This window comes from Lepisma saccharinum, chromosome 6 (genome assembly GCF_977018435.1).
Source record: "Lepisma saccharinum chromosome 6, izLepSacc3.1, whole genome shotgun sequence".
NCBI lineage: Eukaryota > Metazoa > Arthropoda > Insecta > Zygentoma > Lepismatidae > Lepisma > Lepisma saccharinum.
The window spans coordinates 569010-592195 of record NC_139234.1 but is presented as its reverse complement, the minus strand read 5'-3'; the positions used below and the strand labels follow the sequence as shown (position 1 = coordinate 592195).

Here is a 23186-nt window from a genome sequence, read left to right as displayed (position 1 = left end):
GGTGATAAATCAGGTGAGTACAGACAATGAGTCATTAATTCGACATTTTTATTGGACAAAAATCAAAAGTTTGGTGTCCTGAGTGGGAACTGGCATCGTGGTGAAGAATAATGCGACGATTTGAGTTTGTTTTATGCAATTCATTGATGACCTCTGGCAAACAAATTGTTGTAAACCACTCAGCATTTACAGTCCTTCGATCTTCTAAATCTATTGTTGCCACATGTCTGGTATAACCGAAGAAACAAGCAATCATTTGGTTGGCAGCACTCCTCGAACAAACTACTTTTTTTTTGTTTCGACTCACTTTGAAACACCCAAACAGTGGATTGCTGTTTAGTTTCAGGTTCATATGAATAGACCCAAGTTTCGTCCCCTGTAACAATGTAGTACACCAAATTTGACATGCCTCGGTTGAATTTTTGAGCAATTCTTTACACCAATTTACACGAGCCTGTTTTTGAGCCTCGGTCAAGTTGTGTGGGATCCAACAGCTTGAATGTTTCCGTAAATTCAGATGACCATGCAAAATCGTATGTATTGCTTTCATGTCAATGTTCAAGAATGCCTGAATCTCATGGTATGTCACATGCTGATCTCTCTCAATCATTTCAAGCACAGCATCAACATTACTGGCAACAACAGACGTGGATGGACGACCTTCACGAAATTCATCACTGAGAATTCATAACAAAAATCCTAATTTTTTTAAAAAAAATATTTTTGTGGGGATTGCCCCCTCCCCCTCCAAATATACGCCGAATGTGCATAAATTTTATATCGTCTGAATCTGTGATTCATTCCGCATACAACAGTATATCATTCATCTCTCTAGGGCAATTAACCTCTAAGCCATAGTCATTTCAATGTAACCCTTCATTTCGCTGAAATCTGAAACTTGAGACAGTGGCACGCAGGCCTTTCGTTTTGGGGGTACAACTCGCATTACATTGGTCATATGATAATGATGCAAATATTTTTCTGTTTCTTACATGCCAGGGATTATTTCTATGTGCATGTTGACCTTTTCATGTCATTTTTTTTGGTGGGGGAGGGGGAAACCCCATTTTTTAAAAAAAAATTGGCAGGTTTCTCCTCCCCCCTTCATATATATGCCGAATGTGCATAAATTTTATATCGTCTGAGTCTGTGATTCATTCCGCGTACAACAGTGTATCATTCATCTCTGTAGGGCAATTAGCCTGTGAGCTACAGTCATTTCAGGGTAAAGCTGCATTTTGAAGCTTGAATCAGTGGCGTGCTGACCATTCCTTTTGGGGTACAACTCGCGTTACATTGGTCATACGATAATAATGCAAATATTTTTGTGTTCCTTACATGCCAGCGATAATTTCCATGTGCATGTCGACACTGTCATGGAATTTTTTTCTTTGGGGGAGGGGGGAAATCCCCATTTTTTCCTGAAATTTTGGAATTTTGGGGGTTCTCCCCTTCCCCCACCACATATACGCCGAATTTGCATAAATTTTATATAGTCTGAATCTCTGGTTCATTCCGCCTACAATGTTATATCATTCATTTCTCTAGGGTAATTAGCCTCTGATCTACACTCATTTAATTGAAACTCTGCATTTTGCTTAAAATCAGCTAGGGCAGCAAGGAGATTTACCTGTGAAAATGGCCTTGGGCTCCAATAGGTTAATTGACAGTCTCATTAATGCAGGCCAATATATACTGTGTTTCCTGCACAAATCCATGATAGTCAGAAATGTTGTCACAATACCAATAATTTTGCAGAAATATTTATGTACGTGGCATGTAATTTGGTGCAAAATTCTGGCAATTTTTCTATTCTTGTGGATATGAAAGTGTAATTCATATATCTGTGTAGGTGACGTAAATGTCTAAATACATAGTTTATTTTTCTAAGGCAGAACCTTTTGGAGTCACCTGGTTACACACATTAAGGGGCCTAATGTGTGTGCTAGTGCTAACATCATTGTCTTGAAATCAAATGGTCCCAGGTTCAGTACCCAGTATAGGTACTTAGTGGTTCGGAGTGTTGTCTCAGTCCCAATGAACTTGTGTGTGCATAATCTTCAACTGAAAAATTTCAAACATCCATTAGGGACAGGGTGGGTAAAGATCATTTTTGATTATTATTTTTTTATTTAAATCAGATTCTTTTATTTAAAAAAAATGCTTAATATTGCTTGCATGTTTTTGGCACCATATGTATAGATATATGTTTTCTATAGAAGGGCTTTTTCTAGTAAACGGTCCTGTAAAATATTTTAACAGTTTGATTAAAGTAAATTAAAATTACGTGTAAATATACATTTTTCTATTTCTGATACTGTAACTACCATGGAAATGTTTGTTGAGTATATTATTAAAACTATAATATTTTCAGGAGCGTTTCTTCCAGTGAAAATGAAACATTCTGGATGTACTCTATAATTGTAACTTAGAATACGTTTACAGTCTTTGTAGCTGAATTTTAGCAATTTTTTAATGATAATGTGCAAAATATCAGATGCCATGTATATTTACAGTTTAATGATAATGACATTATTTACGGTTTACCATGATTAGTACGTTGCATATTTTTCTACACAAAATGTTTGCTATTTTTTGCCTATAAAAATCATTGAATTTTAAATCAAGAGAGATTTAACTGTGTTTACAGTTTACATATTACATTTCCTTTCCCATGAGCTTCACTCCAACAGTGCATTTATTCTGTTTCCTTTTTTTCCCTTTGAGCGTAGTAGATGCCATTCAGTGATTACGAGGTTAATGTGCTTTCACCCAAAGTGATTCTGATATCTACAAAATTCATATGTACATTATTATGTAAATTATTTATTTAATGTGATTTAACCCTTAGTTCGCTGCCGTAACACATATGTTACAAAAAAAGTATGTCCCTTGTAGCCGCTGTAACACATATGTTACAAACAGCTTTAGGTACAATTATCGAGGGTTTGCCACACTTATATTTGTATATTGAGGTTGAAGCACTGACAGTTCGTTCGGGAACATGTTTTGCAATTGTGTTTCGAAAATTCCAAATCCCCCCACCCCCTCCTTTCTCGGAATATGTCACGTGTTTGGGCTCACCCAAACACGTGTTCGCTCTTCAGTTGACAGACACAATAAATGCTTGGTATTTACGATGCTGTTTTCCTCCAAGCTTCCAACGCTGTGATTTAGTACTGATAAGGCACACATTCTTCTTTTTGTTTAGACCTGGTGATCGAGCTGAAGTAGTGGCAGGGGTGGGGGGTAGGGCAAGGAGAGAGGGGATTGGATGAGGTTTGGCAGTGTCAGCTTTCTGTCGCCTCTATGTTAGAAATGCAATGAAGCTTGACGATAGCCAGAGGCCAAAAGCATGAGTCTAAAGCATGCGTCTATCCAGAAGTATAGACAAAAGAAAGGATTGCAAAGACTCCCTCCCTCCTCTGTTAGGACTAACAATGGCCTCACCATAAACACTTCGTATCATATAACAGCTCATCGATTTCCCTAACGCACAAACGTTTCCTTCCGGACATATTTCCACAAAGAGCCGAGTCAAAAGGGAGAAATAGATTCACAGTAGCTACACAAGATGCAAGTGCGAATGAAAAAAACAAAAGTTCGGGTTTTCTCCCCAAAGTAGCTGGAGAAGAGGGGGCAAACTCCAAATTTTTATGATTTTTTCATTGAAATTGGGGGGATGCAGCCCCGGCCCGTAAGCTCCCCACGGTTGGGGCATCCAAATTTTACATGGTTGCATGCACTGATGTTCTGCCTGCAAAACAAAAGTTATCCGAAGTAGATTGGTCCCATAGTGTCAGTTATAACAATTTTATGAATAATATGCAAATTGGCTAAAATTCGCTAGAGTTTTACGTTTTGCCTTATTATTCAAATTGTATTGCACCCACGAACATGAATCAAGTTTCATTCTGTTGCGGAAGGTCCATTGTTTGAAAAAAAAAAAAAAAGCAAAAGTTCCGGTTTTCTCCCCAAAATAGCTGGAGAAGAGGGGGCAAACTTCATATTTTTATGATTTTTTCATTGGGATGCAGCCCCCGCCCGTAAGCCTCCCGCGGTTGGGGCATCCAAATTTTACATGGTTGCATGCACTGATGTTCTGCCTGCAAAACAAAAGTTATCCGAAGTAGATTGGTCCCATAGTGCCAGAGTTATTACGATTTTTCTCCATTATGTATACGAATTCAAATTTCCCGCTCAAAGCCTTGGCGACACTGGGCTTACTTTCGTCAGACCGTGCGGTGTATTAAGGGTTAAATGAATGATTTTTTTTAAAAAAATCACCTGATTTAAATCTTGATTTAAATCAATTCACTTTGATTAAGGATGAATGAACTATTGGAACTAATCATCTAAGTTGTTAGGAAACTTTTGCAATTTGTTTCTGTATCAGTCGAGTATCATAATTGTGATGGCCCAGTTTGTATTGTGTTTGCCACAGAATAGTGCCCTTACCCCATCCCTCATCTTGCCGAAACCACAACGTGTGTCAAAGTTGACAGTCCAAAGCGTTACCATATCTTTTCCCTCTTTTCGTCTTATCGGCAACCAGCCCTCCTCTGGGTATGATCACTGCATCGCCCAGCGGCACGTATATGAGGGAAGGATGAAGACAGGAAGGTTGAAAAAAGAAAGGAACTGAACCAAATGTTTCGCTACTCTTGAGAAACGCTCAAGGGAGCAAGGGAAGAACCTCCACCTGAGCCACCCTCTCTCTATCCTGTTTTAGAGAGAGGCATAGTGGCAAGATGCTTCCGAACTAGCCTTCCTGTGCCTATGTTCACTACACCCCTAGATTTATGAGTGTGGTTTTCTCCCGATTGGGAAAACGAAGGACACAATATTGTGGCAAAGAGATTGGGGTGTCTGGCTACCATGCCACATCTCGGGTGAGGAAATTTCTGAAAATATCCTTGCTCTGGAGCTCACCCAGCCTCCAATCAGTGAGTATTTGAAGGCAATCTGGAGACAAAAAGCACCTGAAACAGAGTACTGATCATATCACATTCTCTATATCCAAGATACCTCCACACTCCTTATGTGCCTTCATGACATGCTACAGTAGAATGAATGTAAAGTCCACCCGGCCAAAGAATGGACTTCAGGAAACCCAGACTTTCCGACTCCAGTTCAAGGGGGCAAAAGCGGTGTTGCTTCCATCGCTCGCATTTCAGGGAGAGGAATCTGAGACCCATTCGCCTGATGTGCTGCAGCAACCATTAGACTTTGCCGTGCTTTGCCTTGTTGAGATGCCACCTGTTTTGAAAATGGCTTGAAACGAAAAATTTGGCAAAACCTCACCACGGCAACTGGACAAAGCCAATTGGTTCAGCGACTCATAAGACCCTCCTTGGCTTTCGACAAAAGATAAAAATAGAATTTCCAAGTCCATTCTTTGGCTGGAACAACTGTAGGTGTAAGGAATTTTACATCAGTGCTTTATTAGTGTCGCAATGATTGCATATTATCAGGGTGGCTACTTACTGGGAATTCCGGGAATTATGCGTGAATTCTACTTGAATTTTTCTCCGTAGACGTGAAAATAGCTCTCTCTTTCTCTCTCTCTCTCTCTCTGGGAAGTAAGGAGAGAAAGAAGGAAGAGAGGGAGAGAGAGAGAGAGAGACAAAGGAAAAGAAGGAAGAAGAAGAGAAAAAGAGAATGCAAATAAAAATTATTTTTGTAAAATTTTCTTCATCGCTTCACTCGCAATTCCTGCTTTTCTTAGTCTTATCAAGTTTATAAACATAGCTAGGAGGAGGCGGGAGTCAGCCCTGGGTGCCGAACTATCTAAATGAAAAATGAATTTCATCATATCACTCATCCCCATCTTTGCAAATTAGCCAAACGTGGCACAAGAAGCGAAGTAAAATAAAACAAATCAATAATAATAATAATAATAATGTTAGAGTAATATTATTATTAAGACTATTATTATTATTAGTATTAGTACGTTTATCCTGGCACTTTCTCTCCGCCCGCTCAGACAAAAATTCGTGGTTGCGCCTCTGAGTGTAAAAGAAACCCAGCACCTTAAATTAAATATTTTAATTACATTACGTATACCATTTAATTAAATTATAATTTTTGGATGTTGGAATCACATAGACCCTTTATATTATGAAGATATTTGTGTGTGGATGTTGAGAGGCTGTAATACGTAAAGTTGAAATAGAGAATACATCTGCTTGAATTTTTGGAAAGTTCACCTTGAAAACCGGGAATTGTACTTGAATTTTATCATGGTTCTAGAGTAGCCACCCTGATTATACTAGAAAATTATAATGTGGCAATGTAAAATTCCACCATCATAAATATTTGTAATGAATGTAGTATTTCTGTGAATTCCAGTGGGTCTATGAGCTCTCCACTGCAGGAATGGGCTGTGCCTCACCAGTCGAAGTTGAAGTATACCCAACTGTTCAATACAAATGACAGAGCCCGAACCAGTTACCTTTCCGGTCCACAGGCACGCAATATTATGGTACAAACTCAACTGCCTCAGAAGATATTAGCCCAGGTGTGGTAAGTATAGAGTGCAGTTGTGCATTTTGAGTCCTAAATCTTTACTAATCGTTAGTTTAATCTGTAACACAGATCTGTGTTGTCATTCTGTTCTACAATTTGAATCATTTCCCTAGAAGATAAGTTGTATGGAAAGATTCCAGGAATTTCCTGCCAATTGTTTGCGAATTTTCAGAAAGGTGATGTTCACTTCTTTTAAAAATGTACCTTTACGTCAAGTTTATGCGACTTCCTCAAGAGCTTGGACACAATTTGTATTACACACATTATATATGTAACCTTTGTCAGAAAAGTTCCAGATCTCATGTTGTGAATAATAATATATTTAACTGAACAACTAATGGTCTTTGGTCCTGTCAAAGTAGTTGCAGAGAAAGCCTTTTCTGAGATGCTTCTCAGCTTATCTGCCACAGCCTTTTGGATTGATAGAATATATTGATGTTGGTTCCCTTTCAGCAGCATTTTCAGATGGGTAAACAGAAAGAAACTACGCAATGACAGATCAGGTGAATTATTTTCCTGTAGTTTACGGTTATTACAAGCATAAGAAAACAAATTTCTTTGTGATGTTTCAGGAGAACACACGCTCCCTTCATCAGACATTTATTTTCATTGTGACTAAAGATACAGTTATAACAATGGTTAGTAATTTTTTAAACAAAAAGAATCCATTATATAATGGATGTTGTTAATGTTACATTGTTGTAATATAGCAACTTAACTGTGAAAAGAAGCAGTCTGTTTTATTTTTATTTAAAATTATGAATCCCAAATATCATCAGGTAATTCAAATTCATCATTGTTATCATTCAACCCTGCCGATTGCCTTTGGACTACCAAAAACTCACAAACCGGGAACTCCAATACGACCCATCATTGCAACTTTCACACATACTGCATACAAACTATCCAAATATTTAGTTGAAAGGCTTGCTATAATTAAACAACAAACACCATTCAGTGTTAAAAATGCATATGAAGTGAAACAGAAATAAAAAAAAAAAATTGTTTGGAATAATGAGTATCGTATTGCAAGTTTTGATGTTGAAAATTTATATCCTAGTGTCCCAATAGAAGGTGCCACAGATGCATTACACAGATGGGTTATTGAGATGAAGGTTAACCCAGTAGAATCATGGGAAATGGTTTGATGGTTTACTGTATGTGCAAATTACAATTACTTTATATTAGATGGCAAAATCTATCAGCAAAGTAATGGTCTATCGATGGGAAACCCAGTATCTGGAATCATCTCCAGCATTTTCCTTCATTACATAGAATCTCCAATTGTTAATGAGATAGGTGTGGATTTCAAACTCTACATCAGATATGTAGATGATGTGCTAATTATTGCTAAAAATGAGAGCACCATCATGGATGTATTTAAATTGTTAAATGAATCACATCGTCACATAAAATTCACTTGCGAACCCATGAATAACAATGTAATTTCTTTCATTGTAAGACAACTGACTCGACAATTCAAACATCAGACCATAGAAAAAAAAATTAGCAGGGGAAAAATACATCCATGCCAATTCAGAACATTCGCGTACAACAATGGATAACAAATTTTTATTTTTTTTCCTGAGAGCACAAAGACTATGTTCTAATAATAAGGATATCAAAAATGAAAAAGAAAGGCTTTTTAATATAGCAAAAGAAAATGGCTTTCACACTAACAGAATAAACCAAATCAAAAAACAAGTCGCAAAAAAACTAAAGAAATGAAAAATCTGTTCAAAAGAAATTTGTATGCATTTCATTCCACAAGGGATTCTCACATAAAATTGCAAAAATTTGTAGAAGTTTTAATTTCAAAATTGTTTTTAAATCACCAAGAAGTTTGGAATGTACATTTAATGAATTCAAAATGAGAAACTCTCTACCAGATGTGGAAACCACAGGAATATATAATATACGTTGTTCATGTTCAAAGGATTATGTGGGACAAACAGCAAGGAAAATGGCAATAAGATGGCATGAACACGATTTGGACATTATAAATCTAAACCCAAGAACAGGTTTGTCAACTCATATCATCGAAGAGAAGCATTTGATTAAAAAGATTAACGGGAAACACAGAGTTGAATGTCTGGGAAGCTTCGTTCATTGCAGAAGAACACTGGAATAAATTAAATAATGAAAATGGTAACATAGATCCAATATGGAGTTTTCTTTTTCACAAATGGAGTAAGCCACCATCTGTAAAATTTAATGTAACAGAAAACATCAAGAGACTTTGTGAAAGCAATGATGAATTTGAATTACCTGATGATATTTGGAATTCATAATTTTAAATAAAAATAAAACAGACTGCTTCTTTTCACAGTTAAGTTGCTATATTACAACAATGTAACATTGACAACATCCATTATATAATGGATTCTTTTTGTTTAAAAAATTACTAACCATTGTTATAACTGTATCTTTAGTCATCCTGAAAAGTCACAAAGAAAAACTGTTTTATTACAAGCCAGGAAAATAATTCTACAATGCAAGCAATGCATACACAAGAAAAACTATTATTCATCTATTACGGAGATCAGGTGAATATGGAGGATGTGGAAGAACAGAGATGTTTGGGCAGGTCAAATCCCAATTAGACTATCTGTCCATAAAGTGGACTCAATCAATCAGCATCTTGCAAATGTTATCTTGCCTATTGTTTTAGTTTTGAAAAAGATTCAGACTTGCAAAAATAACCAAAGTGAGCAAAATTATTGTACTGCATAGTTAAAAGAAAAAGATTTATTCTAATTCTTGGGCATTTGGCTTCTTGCCATTTTACAATAATTTTTCTCGTAGATTGATTTCCGATTAATAAAAATTTTAAAAATGAGCACTGGAAAATTGTTTGAACCATTGAATTATAGTTAATGTATTTTCCATTATTTTACATAATTCATAGAATATTCAAAGTTGGAAGGTGTTGGTTGCCACATGCTTTAATGTTTGTGTTTATTGTGTTAATGTTAAGCACATGGCAACTATAAGGTACTATATACAAATCACACAGCAATAGAGTAATTACCGAGATTTATTTCCATACACACAGGGCCTTGTCAGATGTTGATTCAGATGGTCGCTTGACATGTGAAGAATTTGTCTTGGCCATGCATCTGTGTGACATGGCAAAGAACGGGGAGAAGCTGCCAGCCACGTTGACACCCGAGCTCATGCCTCCGACATTCCGTCGCCAGCGGACAGGGAGTTTGAAACCCGGCACTCCAGGGTCTGCCAGCTTTGTGGAACCAGGCGAAATGAAGGATGCATTTAATTTCCAGGGTAAGCTTTTCATAAAGGAGTGTCTCTTGGAATAACAGTTTCCTGGCTTTCAAGACTGGAATCTGCTAATGTTGCATTCAAGTAGCTCCCCAATTGTCCTCATGATTCTTTGCTAACACTGAAATGGAACTCTGACCCAGGTTGAACAGAGGACTGCTTTCACCAAAGGTGAGAGCACTAACAATTCTGCTGCATGGGAGCTCTTAATCTGTACAACACAAGAATGTAGATTTAAAATCAATATGGACCCTACCTTAGGCAAAATATTCTGTTGCAGTAACACTGACAGTCCCACACAGGTATAACAGCAAGAGTAAAAAATCAGGCAAAACCAGGACTGGCTCGGTAGCTCAGTTTGTAGAGCAATGGTGCTGTATGCAAACGACCTGTGTTCAAGTCCTGGTCGAGCATGCATTTTTTTGCTGAATTGTCTATGTAGTCATAATGTAATTTCACAATTAGCATCGGTAGTGAAATGTTTGAATATTTGTCACAAACATGAACATTCATGATGCATCCAAATTGGCTTAAATTAAACTAACTTTTTGTCGCATGGAGGTTCTCCTTTGCAAATCTAAACTCCCATCTTGTGTTTAAAATGTGTGATTTTCAACTGCCAAGCATGCAAAATGGTGAAGGTCATTGCAATAACTGCATCATGTGCAGTTGGAGTATTCCTCAGAAACTTACAAAGAAGTAGGGATGGACTGATATGAAATTTTGGCCGATAAAGTACCAATATGAAATTTACCGATACCAATAACCGATATTCTACCGATCCGATATAAAATCCCAAATGGTACTTGAAGAACCTTGAATGGTTCATTGACCTCCTTAATAAATATTTCTTTCCAGGTGACTGCAGTACAAAAGAAGTTGCATATTTAGACATTTACTTTTTTAAAAAGTATGGCATTGAGATTGTCCATAAAATGTATAACAAAATTGCAAAATTTTACACTAAATTATAGTATATTTTTAGATATATCGGATCGGTAATTTTAGTGATACACCGATATGATACCGATAAAGTACCGATTAATCTGTCCCATCCCTAGAAAAGCATGGTGCTTCATGACGTGGGTTTCATTGGGTAAGTATAACTGTGACCTTTTGTTTCTTTATCTAGTGACATTTGAAGACAAACGGAAAGAGAACTTTGAGAAGGGCCAGGCAGAGCTGGAGAGGCGGAGGAAGGCTCTCTTGGAGATTCAGAGGAAAGAGCAGGAAGAGAGGGAGCGGAAGGAGAGGGAAGAACAAGAAAAGAGAGAGAAGATAAGGTAATTAATTCAAAATGTTTTTGTTTTCTGTTCACAATTTCTCATTAAATATCTGTATTGATTGTCAAATGGAAAGTTGTGAAACTCTCCTCAGACTGTTTTCAGAATGTTTTTTTTTTTTGGCTTGATAAGTTTAAATTGAGAGGAACATTTTAACTACTCTTGAAACCATATTATAGGCATGTGTAATACTAATGCTTCCCTGAACTTAATCAATTCCAATCAATCTAGAACGTAATGTGACATCACGCTACGATGCCAGGAGTCTCGGGTTCGAATCCCAGCCTGAGCATGGGTGTTCTTTGTGAGGGTCCCTTCAGCAATTTCAGCGTACCATCACTGATCCTCATCTTCTTCGCAATTAGCCAAAAGTGGCCGAGAAGCAAAGTAAAATTAACCAAATCAACCAGTCATAGAACTTAATGTAAACATGTGTTGCATATGATTCATGTTGTTATATTGTGGACTTTGCAAATGAATGCTAAATTGAAAGAAGAAATGTAACCTCTCAAATTAGACAAATGAAAAATAATAAATACAAAAGGAAGTGTTAAATTAAAGATATAAAGTGTCTTTCAGTATTTCAGTAACAACACACAATCAAAACAAACATGTAGAATCATTTCATCTAGAATGCTCAATATATTACAATGCAACAGAAGCAACATAAGAAAGAGAATTAAAGAATATTGGAAAAACTGATCTGTGAGCAGCCTAATGCTTAACTTGGCATGCATTTTGTACTAACTTTATGATGACTGAAACAGTCAAAATATTGTCTAAAATGTGTGTCAAACAGGAATAAAATTATATTTTATTTTAGAATAAATGATGTTGGCAAAATACACAAATCATACTCGTAAGTGAAGTACTGTTAAATCATACATAATGACCTCGACGATTTTGCTTGTACCATTCTCTGTGAGAGAATTTCTGCATCTGGATGTTCTTTGTGCACAGACAAGAGCAGGAGCGGAGGCGGCAGATGGAGCTGGAGAGGCAGCTGCAGAGGCAGAGGGAAGTGGAGCAGGAGAGGGAGGAGCAGCGGAGGAGGGTGCAGGAGCAGAGGGAGTCTGCCAGAAGGTGAGACGAGTGCAAGCCGAGGGGAGCTTTCCGACCAAAGCAACGAGGAGCTTCACACCCAAGAGAAAAGCAACAGTGTGTAGAAAAAGATTCACTGTACATGCACTACCAACTGAGGTTGCATGGTGCGTCGTAGTGAGAAAATTGATCGGTCCAAGTGACATGTGCAGCTTATGTCAGTTTGATACAAAAGGTTTCTTTGGTCTGAACACTCCCCAGGCGTGAAGAAAATGGGTATGCCCAGAAGTTCAATCAAGTTTGTGTCAAATCGTCCACTGAGAGAGTGAATGTTTTATGTCCCAATTTTTTTTTTTCCCAAAAGAGACTTAAATTTTAATGTGATATAATTAAATCTTTGTCACCATTGCACTGAAAGTTTGCATCATTGCAAATGCTGATATATTGAAGCTTCTTTAAAAACTATTAGTTGTTTGGTTACGTGTTTATGCTGTAATTAATTATTGAAATTTCGGATAGAACACTGAATTTTAGAAATGATATTAGGTAATTGTTCTGTAATGGAGATGAAAACAAATTCATTGCAGATTTGCCATTCGGTAGTAAAGTAAAATAAATAAGTTCAATCAATCAGCTACTTTGATCCCATTAATATTAATTTTTTTTGCCTGTTAACGACAAAAGTAAGAGCCACGCTAGCTCAGTCGTTAGGGGGGCTGACTACCATACGAGAGATCCAAGGGGATAGAACGGGGATTTTTTTTCCACGTGTTCAAGCTGCTGCGCTGCCCACCCAGCATCATATTAAGTGGGTATTTGGAGGAAACTAGGAGGTAAAGGTGGCAAGGGAATACTGCTGATCACATCACTCTCCACCTTTGGCCATGATCAAGAAAGTGTGTGGCCCTAACTCCGCACCCCCTATATCCCTTCATGACATGGTGCAAAGCACAGGGTACAACAAAGGTAAGCACCAAATTCCACTACTACTTCTAAGCAGCTCCCACAAGTGACTGAGGTTAGAATGCAAGTGGTTTATCTCGTACTCAGATGGCATTTGTAATTGGTTGAGGGAAATCGCCATAAGGTCGTGGCTGCTTCCAAATTTTGTAGATGAACCAAAAACACTTCATTGTATCAAGATTGGTTCTATGTATGCATCAGATGGCAGAAACGAAACAATTGCATTCTAAATAGCCACAGCCCAAATATCTTGATTTTGTTACAATTTGGAGATAGAACATTTACATTCTCAACGGACAAAATGTATCCTCTCTTCATGTTTTATAAACAACTTGGGATATATGTTTATTATTCTTTTGAATGAAGACATTTTTATTCACTTTTAACAGTGTATTCTTTATAAGCAGAAAATGGACCAAGTATGAAAGTAAGACATAAAAATAAGTTCATATTTCACACAATGTGTCATCAACACAGTAGACTAAACACGGTTTCTGATGTTACTATGTTGACAACACATGTTCTGGCATGCAGGTTGCTTTTAGTGTTTAGGCATTGTAGGGTAGCATAACTGAGAAGTAAAACATGGATGCAAATTGCCATGGAACAGAGCCACCTGATAGGAGACAGTCTGAAAGTAGAGTGTCTTTTGTAATTTGAGATTAATTTGACCATGATGGTTGACTTGACAGTCCTCCATCATGATAATGAAACACCTCACAATTGGTATGGAAGACCCCAGATTTGAACATGTTGTGCAAACTACCTCAACAGAACATTCAAGTAGTTACACATTGCGGAAAAGTCTTAACCCTAGTTAATCGGACCATATTTTTTCAGTCACATTCCTTTAAGTTACTGTAATTGAATTTGAGATGAGTTGGCCATGCTAACGGGTGTAGTTTCTACCGAGATTCCTCCCTGCAGGGAAATGGAGAGGCAGCGCCAGTTGGAGTGGGAGACGCAGAGGAGCCAGGAACTGCAGCAGCAGCGACAGCGGGAACAGGAGAAAGTTCTGCAGCTGAAAGCCAAGAACCAGAACTTGTCCATCGAGCTCTCTCAGCTGGTAAGCCACTTCTTTTCCATTTCCCTATGATTTTATATATTAATTCTTGGAGCACTGTTGCTATTTATTTATCTGGTCTGAAGTGTCTTCATTATTTAGCAATTAATGATAATGGGATATCTTTGTTAATTCCTTGTAAATTTCCTTAACAAATGTTAAAAAAATGCAGCAACTACTTATCCAAGTCTTATGAAATCTAGACATTGAGAAAGATTCTTATGTGTATTTATTAGTGATTTTTACTCCAAAAAAGTCAGATTCATGCTTTTTGTCATGAAAAATGTAGCAGAACTCTTGGCTAAACTTTATTTTCAGTGTCACTTGCAGAGCAGTTAGCGTACAAACTAGCAGACAGAGAAAAACCTGTGATGTCACCAAATCAAACATTTCGATCTTATAAGCTACGAAGTGCTTTTTAACTGAAATTCAACTGGGTGTTACATTGCTCTAGATGTAGGTCTTGTTATGGTCAGAAGGTTATTGAAAAGTGTTCTGATTTTCTTAAATATATTTGCATGAGCATTAACATTTTCAAGTTTCTACTTTGTTATCGTGAATAATATTGATCTCCCCATTAAATTCGTTGATGCAGTGTTTTCATGTCCACAAACTAAATTATATTAAATACAGAGAAACTAGTACTCACTTATCCGTGAAACTTTTTTCTCTTTGTTCTATCAATTTCAGTGGCCACTGAAAACATCCTCGTTTGAACTTGCTGTACTGTTGCTTGGTGTGTGTCTTTTGTTTGTGCACACCAAGCAACAGTGCAGCAAGTTCCAATGAGTATGGCGGCAGTGGCCACTGATAGAACAAAGAAAAAACAGTTTCGCGGATAAGTGAGTACTAGTTTCTCTGTACCGCATGTCTCTTTTCCCAATTATGAATTAATTATATTGTTAGAAAGAAGTCATTTTTATCTTTCGATTTTTGGAAATTTTGCTTTAGAACTGGGAATTATACGTAAATGTTATCTCTCTTAGAGTAGCTACCCTGCTCATTTTATCAAGTGTGCCACTTTATCTGAAGATAAGTGTACATGCTAAAGTAAACCGGAATATTTACTGATCATAAGAAACACAATACTGGAGCAGAAATTTGTTGTTTTTTCTAACATGTGCAAGAAGTCAGGGCCTCCCATATGGTAACGTCGTCACCTTGTAGTCAAGGGGTCTTGGGTTCGATACCTGGTGGAGACACATGGCACAGTGGTTTGAATCCCATTGTAAAATGTAGATCCAGTCCCGATTAGCCTTTCTGTGCATAAACTTAAAACAACAATTCAGTCAATCACGTGCGTAAGAAGAAGATGAATGCTTCTATTCTGAAGTATTATGTTGTCTGTTGCAGAATGACAAAGTGAAGGAACTATCTCAGAAGATCAGCGAAACCCGAACGGGTGTCTCGACCGTGAAGTCTACGATCGACGGGATGAGAGCGACCCGCGACACGAAGCTGACTGAGATGAATTCCCTGAAGAACCAACTGAAGGAGCAGAATCAGCGGCTGCTGAGTCTCACGCAGGAGAAGGCCAAGTTGGAGGCTAAGAACAAGATGAATCTGGCAAACAAGCAGGGTGCAGCAGATGTTGTCATGCAGACTTTCACGAACAAGCAGATCACCCTGAAACAACTGAAAGACAGATTGGACGACTTGCAGAAAGAGGTGATTGTTTGTTACATTATTAGTAGGCTTCGGAAGTTGATGAGAAGTCATATTTTGTTTTTTTCTGAGCTTTGAAAACAATGTTAAACCTGATATCAGTCCGTTTCCCTTCAGAACCAGAAAACAGTGGTTTTATTTTGCATTTTTCGGCCCTTTTTTTTTAGGTCATTTTTCAGTAGTTTTTGCTGTTTTTATTGCATTTTTCTTCATTTATGAGGTTTATTTTTCTCCCCTGTTGTTTCATGAATTTCAAATGCATTTGCTAGCATAATTTATGTATTTAAATTTCCTGACATGCTCTTTTTAGCAAGTTCGCCATTAATAAAATATACGGTCAATGGAAATGCACAGTATTATTTTTAACTGAAGTGTTCGGCAATGGATAAATAATTAATTGTGGTACATTTATTTTTCCTCCAGCACTTAAAATACTTTGTGTGAAGCCTACTTTGAAGTTCTCTTGCTGGCACTATAATCACTTTAATCTGTGGTTTGTCACAATATTAAAAAATTACAAAGTGATGTTCACAAAACACAACTGTATTTTCAAATGCTGACTGAGTATCATGCAAGGCCACTCTGAAAGGAGGCGAATGACTTGTACAGAAAATCCTTGAAGTAAAAATAAAGAAAACCACATTAGCACTTAACTGCTTTTTTCCTTTTGCTTCAGTAGTTTAAACCACCAAGCAGCAGGTTTTTGTGTAGTTATTCAATTACTCTCTTGTAATTATGAAAGAAACAAGCTTTCATTTTAAGAGCGAAAATTATTTTTAGGTCATTTTTTACCATTCTATAGGTCATTGTTTGAGATTTTTTAGGTCATCAACTTCCAAATACTTATTATTAGAGTCGTTTTCACGTTCAGAAGAGACAACGGCGCTTATGGAGAAACCGCACAGTGTTGCCAATACAGCGCTAGCTCATGTCGCCGGGAAATGATGACCTTCCTTCACAATGAAGGTGTTACATATTTTGTATATATAATGATAATTATATGTAATTATTAATATTAATATTATACTGTGAACATTACAGTTACCCTTTTTACTATGATCCATTGCGATCACTACACATGCGAGTGTAATGCACAAATATGACACTTCAGAAATCACTTAAAAAAGTAAAAATCACCGAGAGCTCACACAACTGAAAACACTTTTTCGGGAGAGGGAAAAAGTCTAAACAGACCAAAGCAGATCTCTCACTCAAGTAAGGGGAACCTGGCACATGGGTTAGATTAAGTTGCAACCCAAACAAACAAATGAGTTATGGCCCACGTGAACTGATAAGACGTGAATGACTCAAGCAAGGCATGTCATATTTCTATCTTGAAGCCCCATATTTTGTCACGTGTTGGAAAGCCTTTCAAGGGTTAATATGGTGTCTATGAATTTTTGTGTACGTTGGAAACTGAAAGGTGATCTTCATTTCAGTATTAATGTCGACAGTAATGTAAACGAAAACAACCTGTATTTGCGACAGCACTAATGTTGATTACAACAACAGCATTGGAAATAATTGTCAATTATTAAATTTAAGTAATTTCAATTCTATTATAACAAACAGCATGAAGTTCATATTTTTACTGAATGGAAATAAAATAACTCGAAAACTTGGTGGTGATTAGCCGGAATGCTGCGGTGAGTCAGCTCAAGATGGCCAGGCAACGTCTCCTTACTTCGCGCGCGGTTCGGGTTAAAAAGAAACTCCAAATGCATGGAAGTAATATTTCTGGGAACCTTTGAGTGGTTATAAAAAATAATTTCATTATTTTCTCCACAACTTTGTCGCTGGAAGTTTTTACTTGGAATTACAGAACAAAAAATGGCCAGCGACGACATTTTCTACTGCACGAATATAAAAAATCTCCACATACTTTATTTGAATATTTTTTAATGCAAATATGCTTTAAAGTATTGATAAATTCTGAGTACCACCGTCACCTATGACAATTAAAAAACAGTGTCAATTTTTTTCATAATGAAAGCTTCAATTTTACGGCATGTTTCAACGTTAGGAATGAAAACAATGTAAAAATTCTGTTTTCACAGAAAATTTGCGTTTTTAATTTATCTAAAATTATGTAAGCAAGTTACCAGTTTTTTGTGTTCACCATCGTATTCTCTACAAAATTTCCTGCAAAACTGCAGGTACCGATTTTACTTAAGCTAAATTTGTAAATCCAGAAATTTGGCAACAGCGTGCTCGTATTTCCCATGAGAAAAGCATTGCCCATAAGAGCCCATTGTGTCTTCTGAACGTGAAAACGACTCTAGGTATTCACAAACAATACAAAAGGAATTGAGAATTACTTTATTGTTACACTTGGAACCAGCATTTGTTTTGGTCACAGATCACGTTCAGCAATTAAACAAATGTTTCAGGTTCATATTCCAGGCCTTTGCATTGTTCTTTCTTTTGACAGTGTTGTTTCATCAGTTGCATCCAATCGTAGTTCAACTGTGTTATTGCAATTAGTCACAAGTGGTAGAAGAACGAGGCAAAATAACAGGATTAACTATTAATGTAAACTGATCTTGTTAAAAGTTGTGGCTTGTAGAAGCTTTGAACATTTCATTTCTTTATGCAGAGAGGACATTTTACTGTACCCTCACTTAAAGCAGAACATCAAAATTGGACACAGTGGATTCTCAATTACGCTATTTGTGTGTGTGGTGTGGCCAAGAGACTTCAAATGTTACTTGCGCCACCTTATTGGGACCAGAAAGTCAGTATGCAAATTGTAAAATTCAGGAATGGCATTGGAATATTATTTCCCTTGTCCATCAGAAATATTTGTCATCAATGCACTTGATATGTGAGCACATATGTTTTTATTTTTTACTAAATTCAAATACCAGTAGTTTTAAAGATGCACACTTCATTTTGGAGACTGAGAATTGTCACGTACTATTTAATAACATGTAGAATAAGTTTTATGAATTGCACCCCAGTTTTTGGGGAGAGGGCAAGATCTTCCTTCATGAACTACCTACACGCTGCTGCTGTGTGGTTTTTATGCACACAGCTGCAAAATGGAAAGTATATGTGTAAAAGTTTGGATTTTTGTAAATGCTCTTGCCTAGATTGCCTTTTGGCCTGTAGCCTGGGAAGCCAACGGTTGCTTTCCCTCGACAGCTTCCCTGTTTGAAAGGTAACAATAGGTGGTTGGGGGTGGAGCATTTGTCGGAGGTATAAATACTGGGTTCCGACTTGTTACGAGCTCTCAGATATACGCAGGAAGTTGCCGGCTCTCAGATACTCCGATACAAGGTCCGATGGATTGAGCCAGTTTTTATGGATGCATAGAGAGAGACAGAGAGGGAGCGCCGTATGTTTAGGGACCTCTGCATGATAAACAACAGCGGCAGGTTAGCGCTATGCTAGATAGTGCGCTCGTAGCGCAAATACAATGTACTGCACTGATGAGAGGACGGCGTAGGGACTCTTGCGTGATAAACTGCGAGAGCGGATTAGCGCTATGCTAAATAGCATGCTCGTAGAGTGAAGCCCTGTGAAGTGCATTTCTCTCTGTGATTGGGCAAGAGGGAACTTAGAGCATTTGCAATTGGATCTGTAATGAAAAGATGTATATACGGTGAAGGGTAGAAGTGTAAATAAAACTGTACATACAAGAGAACTCCATGAGACGTTAATGCTTGTCAACACTGCTCAGGGTCTCAGATTAAAGTTGCTGATCAAATCCGGTTTTCACTAATTTCTTTAAATGTTATAAATGATCATGTGTGTGTTTTATGAGCTTTATGATTAGAGCCGTGCAAATTTCGTTTTTCCCCGAGAACATTTTTCATGTTTTTTGAAAGATGTGTGTTGCATTTTCTTACCATGTTTTGCCACAAAATGATGTGAAATGAACTGCAAAACTCCTGTCAGTGTTGGGTAGAACACATAGGTCGTCGATTTTTTTTTGTTTTAGTTGTGTGGTTTTTGTTTTTAACTTTTTTAACCAGTGAAGGTTTTCATTTAAGTTTTTATGCCATCACAGTAAGTTTTTTACCTTTTTTATCCACAACTTACGATTTGACAACGCGGTACCATGTTTGGCACCTAAAGTTTTTTATTTTATTTACCTGATGATGGAAGTAGTACAGACTTCCGAAACGTCGTTTTGAACCATTTCTACTCACTCACGTAAGTCATTTATATATTTTTATCTGTATTGATAGTGAGTAAAACGCACCATTGTAAAATGTTTAGAAGGGAAATGTTTCTTTTGTGTAATAAGTGTAGTTTTTAAATCAAATTTATGGTCTTATTCACCAATTTTGCACCGATGTTCCATTTTTGTACCATTTTTGATACCAAAATGTGTCCAGTTTTTGCACCATAAATATATGGCTCTATTTGTGATATTTGTCTCCGTTCATATTTTTTTATTTGCTCTAAAAATATCTGACTGGAGCTTTGTACCTTGCAGATCGAGCAGAAGATGCAGGACATTGAGAACAACAACAGTCAGTTGAACGACCTGAAGCAGCAGTTGGGCGACCTGGTGCAGGAGTGTGAGAAGATATTCTCGGTTTACGAGGAGAAGAGGGAGAAGGTAGCTTTCTCACTTTTCTGTGCCATTTTAAAATTAGAGCTAACATCAGCAGCCCAAGATGGGTGCAATTTTTAACATACTTCAGATGTAGATTTCCACATAAAGTACATGTGCAAGTTGTATAATTATTCTATGTAGGTGGGTTTCAAGTGATGTCAGGATGCGCAGAGCTGCCATGTTTGCCACCAATTTTATTTGCAATTTGCACAGAAATATCCGCCATGTAGCATTTGTTACATCTGCACCAACTGCATGTTTGTTTTAAATCATGAATGTCTGTGTTAGTATCTCCCACCTGCCCGCCTGAATTCCATATGCTTACAAGAACTGCCCTCAATCATGGCTGCTCAAAGCCACAATGCAACAGTTTTTGACATATGTGAAACACCTAAGTAGAGTGCCAATAATTCAAGGTGGACAGAACTGAGACAATCTTAAAGTACAAAAAAAAAGTCTGACATTATGTAATAACCTAGGAAAAATTCAAAGAGGTGAAAGATAAACGGATATACATTATGTAAGGTCAGGGTGGATAAAGATCATGATTTTTATTTAAAAATATTATTTTTGTTAATTTTTTATTTAAATAGTTTTTTTTTAAAAAAAAATATAGAAAGGCTTTTTCTAGTAAACGGCCCTGTAAAATATTTGAACAGTTTGATTAAAGCAAATAATAAATATACGTAAATATACTTTTTTCTGTTACTGATAATGTACCTATTGTGGAAATGTTTTTTGAATGTGCTAACCGAAACTATAATAATTTCAATAACTTTTTCTTCCAGTGAAAATAAAACATTGTGGATGTACTCCATAATTGTAACTTAAAATATTAACTTAATTTTTTTTATAGTCTTTGTAGCTGAATTTTGGAGATTCTTTTGATGATAGTGTGAAAAATATCAGCTACCATGTTTATTTACAGTTTAATGATAATGGCACTATTTATGGTTAACATGATTAGTATTTTGTATATTTTTTTACACAAAATGTTTGCTATTTTTGCTTATAAAAAAATATTGAATTTAAAATCAAGAGAGATGTGTGTTTACATTTTCTTTCGAATGAGCTTCACCTCATCAGTACATATATGTTATTTCCTTTATTTTCCTATCTTAGAGCCTAATGAACACCATTAAATAATTACGAGATTAATGTACTTTCACCAAAAGTGATTCTGATATCTACAAATTCCTTATGTACATTCTTCTATAAATTATTTATTTAAAGTGATTTAAATCAACCTGATTTAAATCAATCCACCTTGTCTGAGGTGGGGACAAACATGTGAATGTTCCCATCATGTTTTTGTGATAAAACATGACAGTGGAATATTTATAATTATTTATTCCCTGCAGATTCTTGACATGAGAGGTGGGAGAGTGGCTGGAGATTTCAATGCTGCCTGGGATAACACGGCCGTGCAGGACTCTTGGGGCACGGCTGAAAGTTGGCCGGTGGACACGGGTGCAGCTCCAGGTAATCATTGGGGAAGTTCTCAAACTTTATGTCATGCAATTTTAGTATACCCTAAGATATATTTATAATTATTCTAATCAACTATATGTGAGTTTGTGTAACAATCTTGTTTGAAGGTAGTCGTCCCTAAAGTTATGATTAGAATTGTGTATTTTTCCCCTCAAGCAACATACAGATCATGAATCATTTGTGCTTTCTCTCGAAAAGTGGCATCTGAATGTTTTGCTATATTGTAGAAATAAATGTCTAGTTATTAGAAATTACATTACTGTTAATATATTGGAACGAAGTACTTTATCTGCAAGACCAATAGTCAATCAATCTTTCTTATTTTACAGTGTTGATTTTTAAGTCAATCCATTATGGTGAAAAACGTGAATTTTTTAATTAAAAAATGTTAGTGTGCATTGTCTTGAAGTTTACATTGCAATTTATTGCATTCCAACATGACTATTTGAAGAATTATTTTTAAGTTTCTGGCGTAACTTGAAAATTATTTCACAGCATATCTACTGTCATGCGTTCAACTGAATTCTGAATTGCAATTTTTTCACATCTTATATTTGATTCTTAAAGAAGAAAAAAAACAAGTCATACTAGTGTTGGTAGTATTATGGCAGATATACACTATGTTGCCATTCGTCACCGGACAACCCTCAAAAAGTGCTCGGGATCGTCTATACATGTCATACAACCTATAAAAGGCGTTGCCGGTTGAGAATACACTCATACCAGCTACAGCAGTCAATATGGACAGACGACGCAAACTGAGTGAGGCGGAAAGAGGGATGATCGATCATTGGAGCCCACACATTCGACCCGTGAGATTTCCAACAAATATCAGATACCTCGGTCGACAGTGAGTGATGTTATCGTAAAGTGGAAGCGAGAGGGGGTCATGACATTCCGACTCGGACCCAGTAAACCGAAAATATTAACAGATTGTGACCTTCGATGCGTGAAACGTGAGGTGAAGTCAAACTGGAAGGCATCGTTACAGTTGGTGGCACAGGAGTTTCGATCGGTTTCCAGTAGTGCTGCAAGTGATCGTACTGTCCGCCGGGAGATCGTCACACTTGGTTTTCATGGTCGCGCAGCAGTTCACAAGCTGCATATCACAGCCCGCAATGTGATCCGTCGGTTACAGTGGTGCAAGGAACGCCGCCATTGGACTCTCGAACAATGGAAATCCATCCTATGGAGTGATGAATCGTGCTACCAGATGTGGCGGTCTGATGGACATGTGTGGGTATGGCGTATGCCCAGTGAATGCTGTTTACAGGACTGTATCGTACCCACAGTGAAATTCGGT

The 23186-nt window shown here is 37.1% G+C and overlaps 1 protein-coding gene across 6 annotated transcripts in view; it reads left to right on the top strand.

Annotated features, from left to right (window-relative positions):
• The window catches only part of Dap160 (dynamin associated protein 160), a 119590-nt gene that overhangs the window by 19295 nt on the left and 77109 nt on the right, over window positions 1-23186 (top strand). For all 6 annotated transcript variants that reach the window (XM_083123348.1, XM_083123351.1, XM_083123350.1 and 3 more), the window contains exons 7-14: window positions 6352-6525; window positions 9584-9813; window positions 10943-11093; window positions 12054-12176; window positions 14025-14163; window positions 15514-15828; window positions 20270-20395; window positions 21754-21874. In XM_083123348.1, the coding sequence (XP_082979474.1) occupies window positions 6352-6525; window positions 9584-9813; window positions 10943-11093; window positions 12054-12176; window positions 14025-14163; window positions 15514-15828; window positions 20270-20395; window positions 21754-21874 (1379 nt within the window). The remainder of the gene's footprint in view (window positions 1-6351; window positions 6526-9583; window positions 9814-10942; window positions 11094-12053; window positions 12177-14024; window positions 14164-15513; window positions 15829-20269; window positions 20396-21753; window positions 21875-23186) is intronic.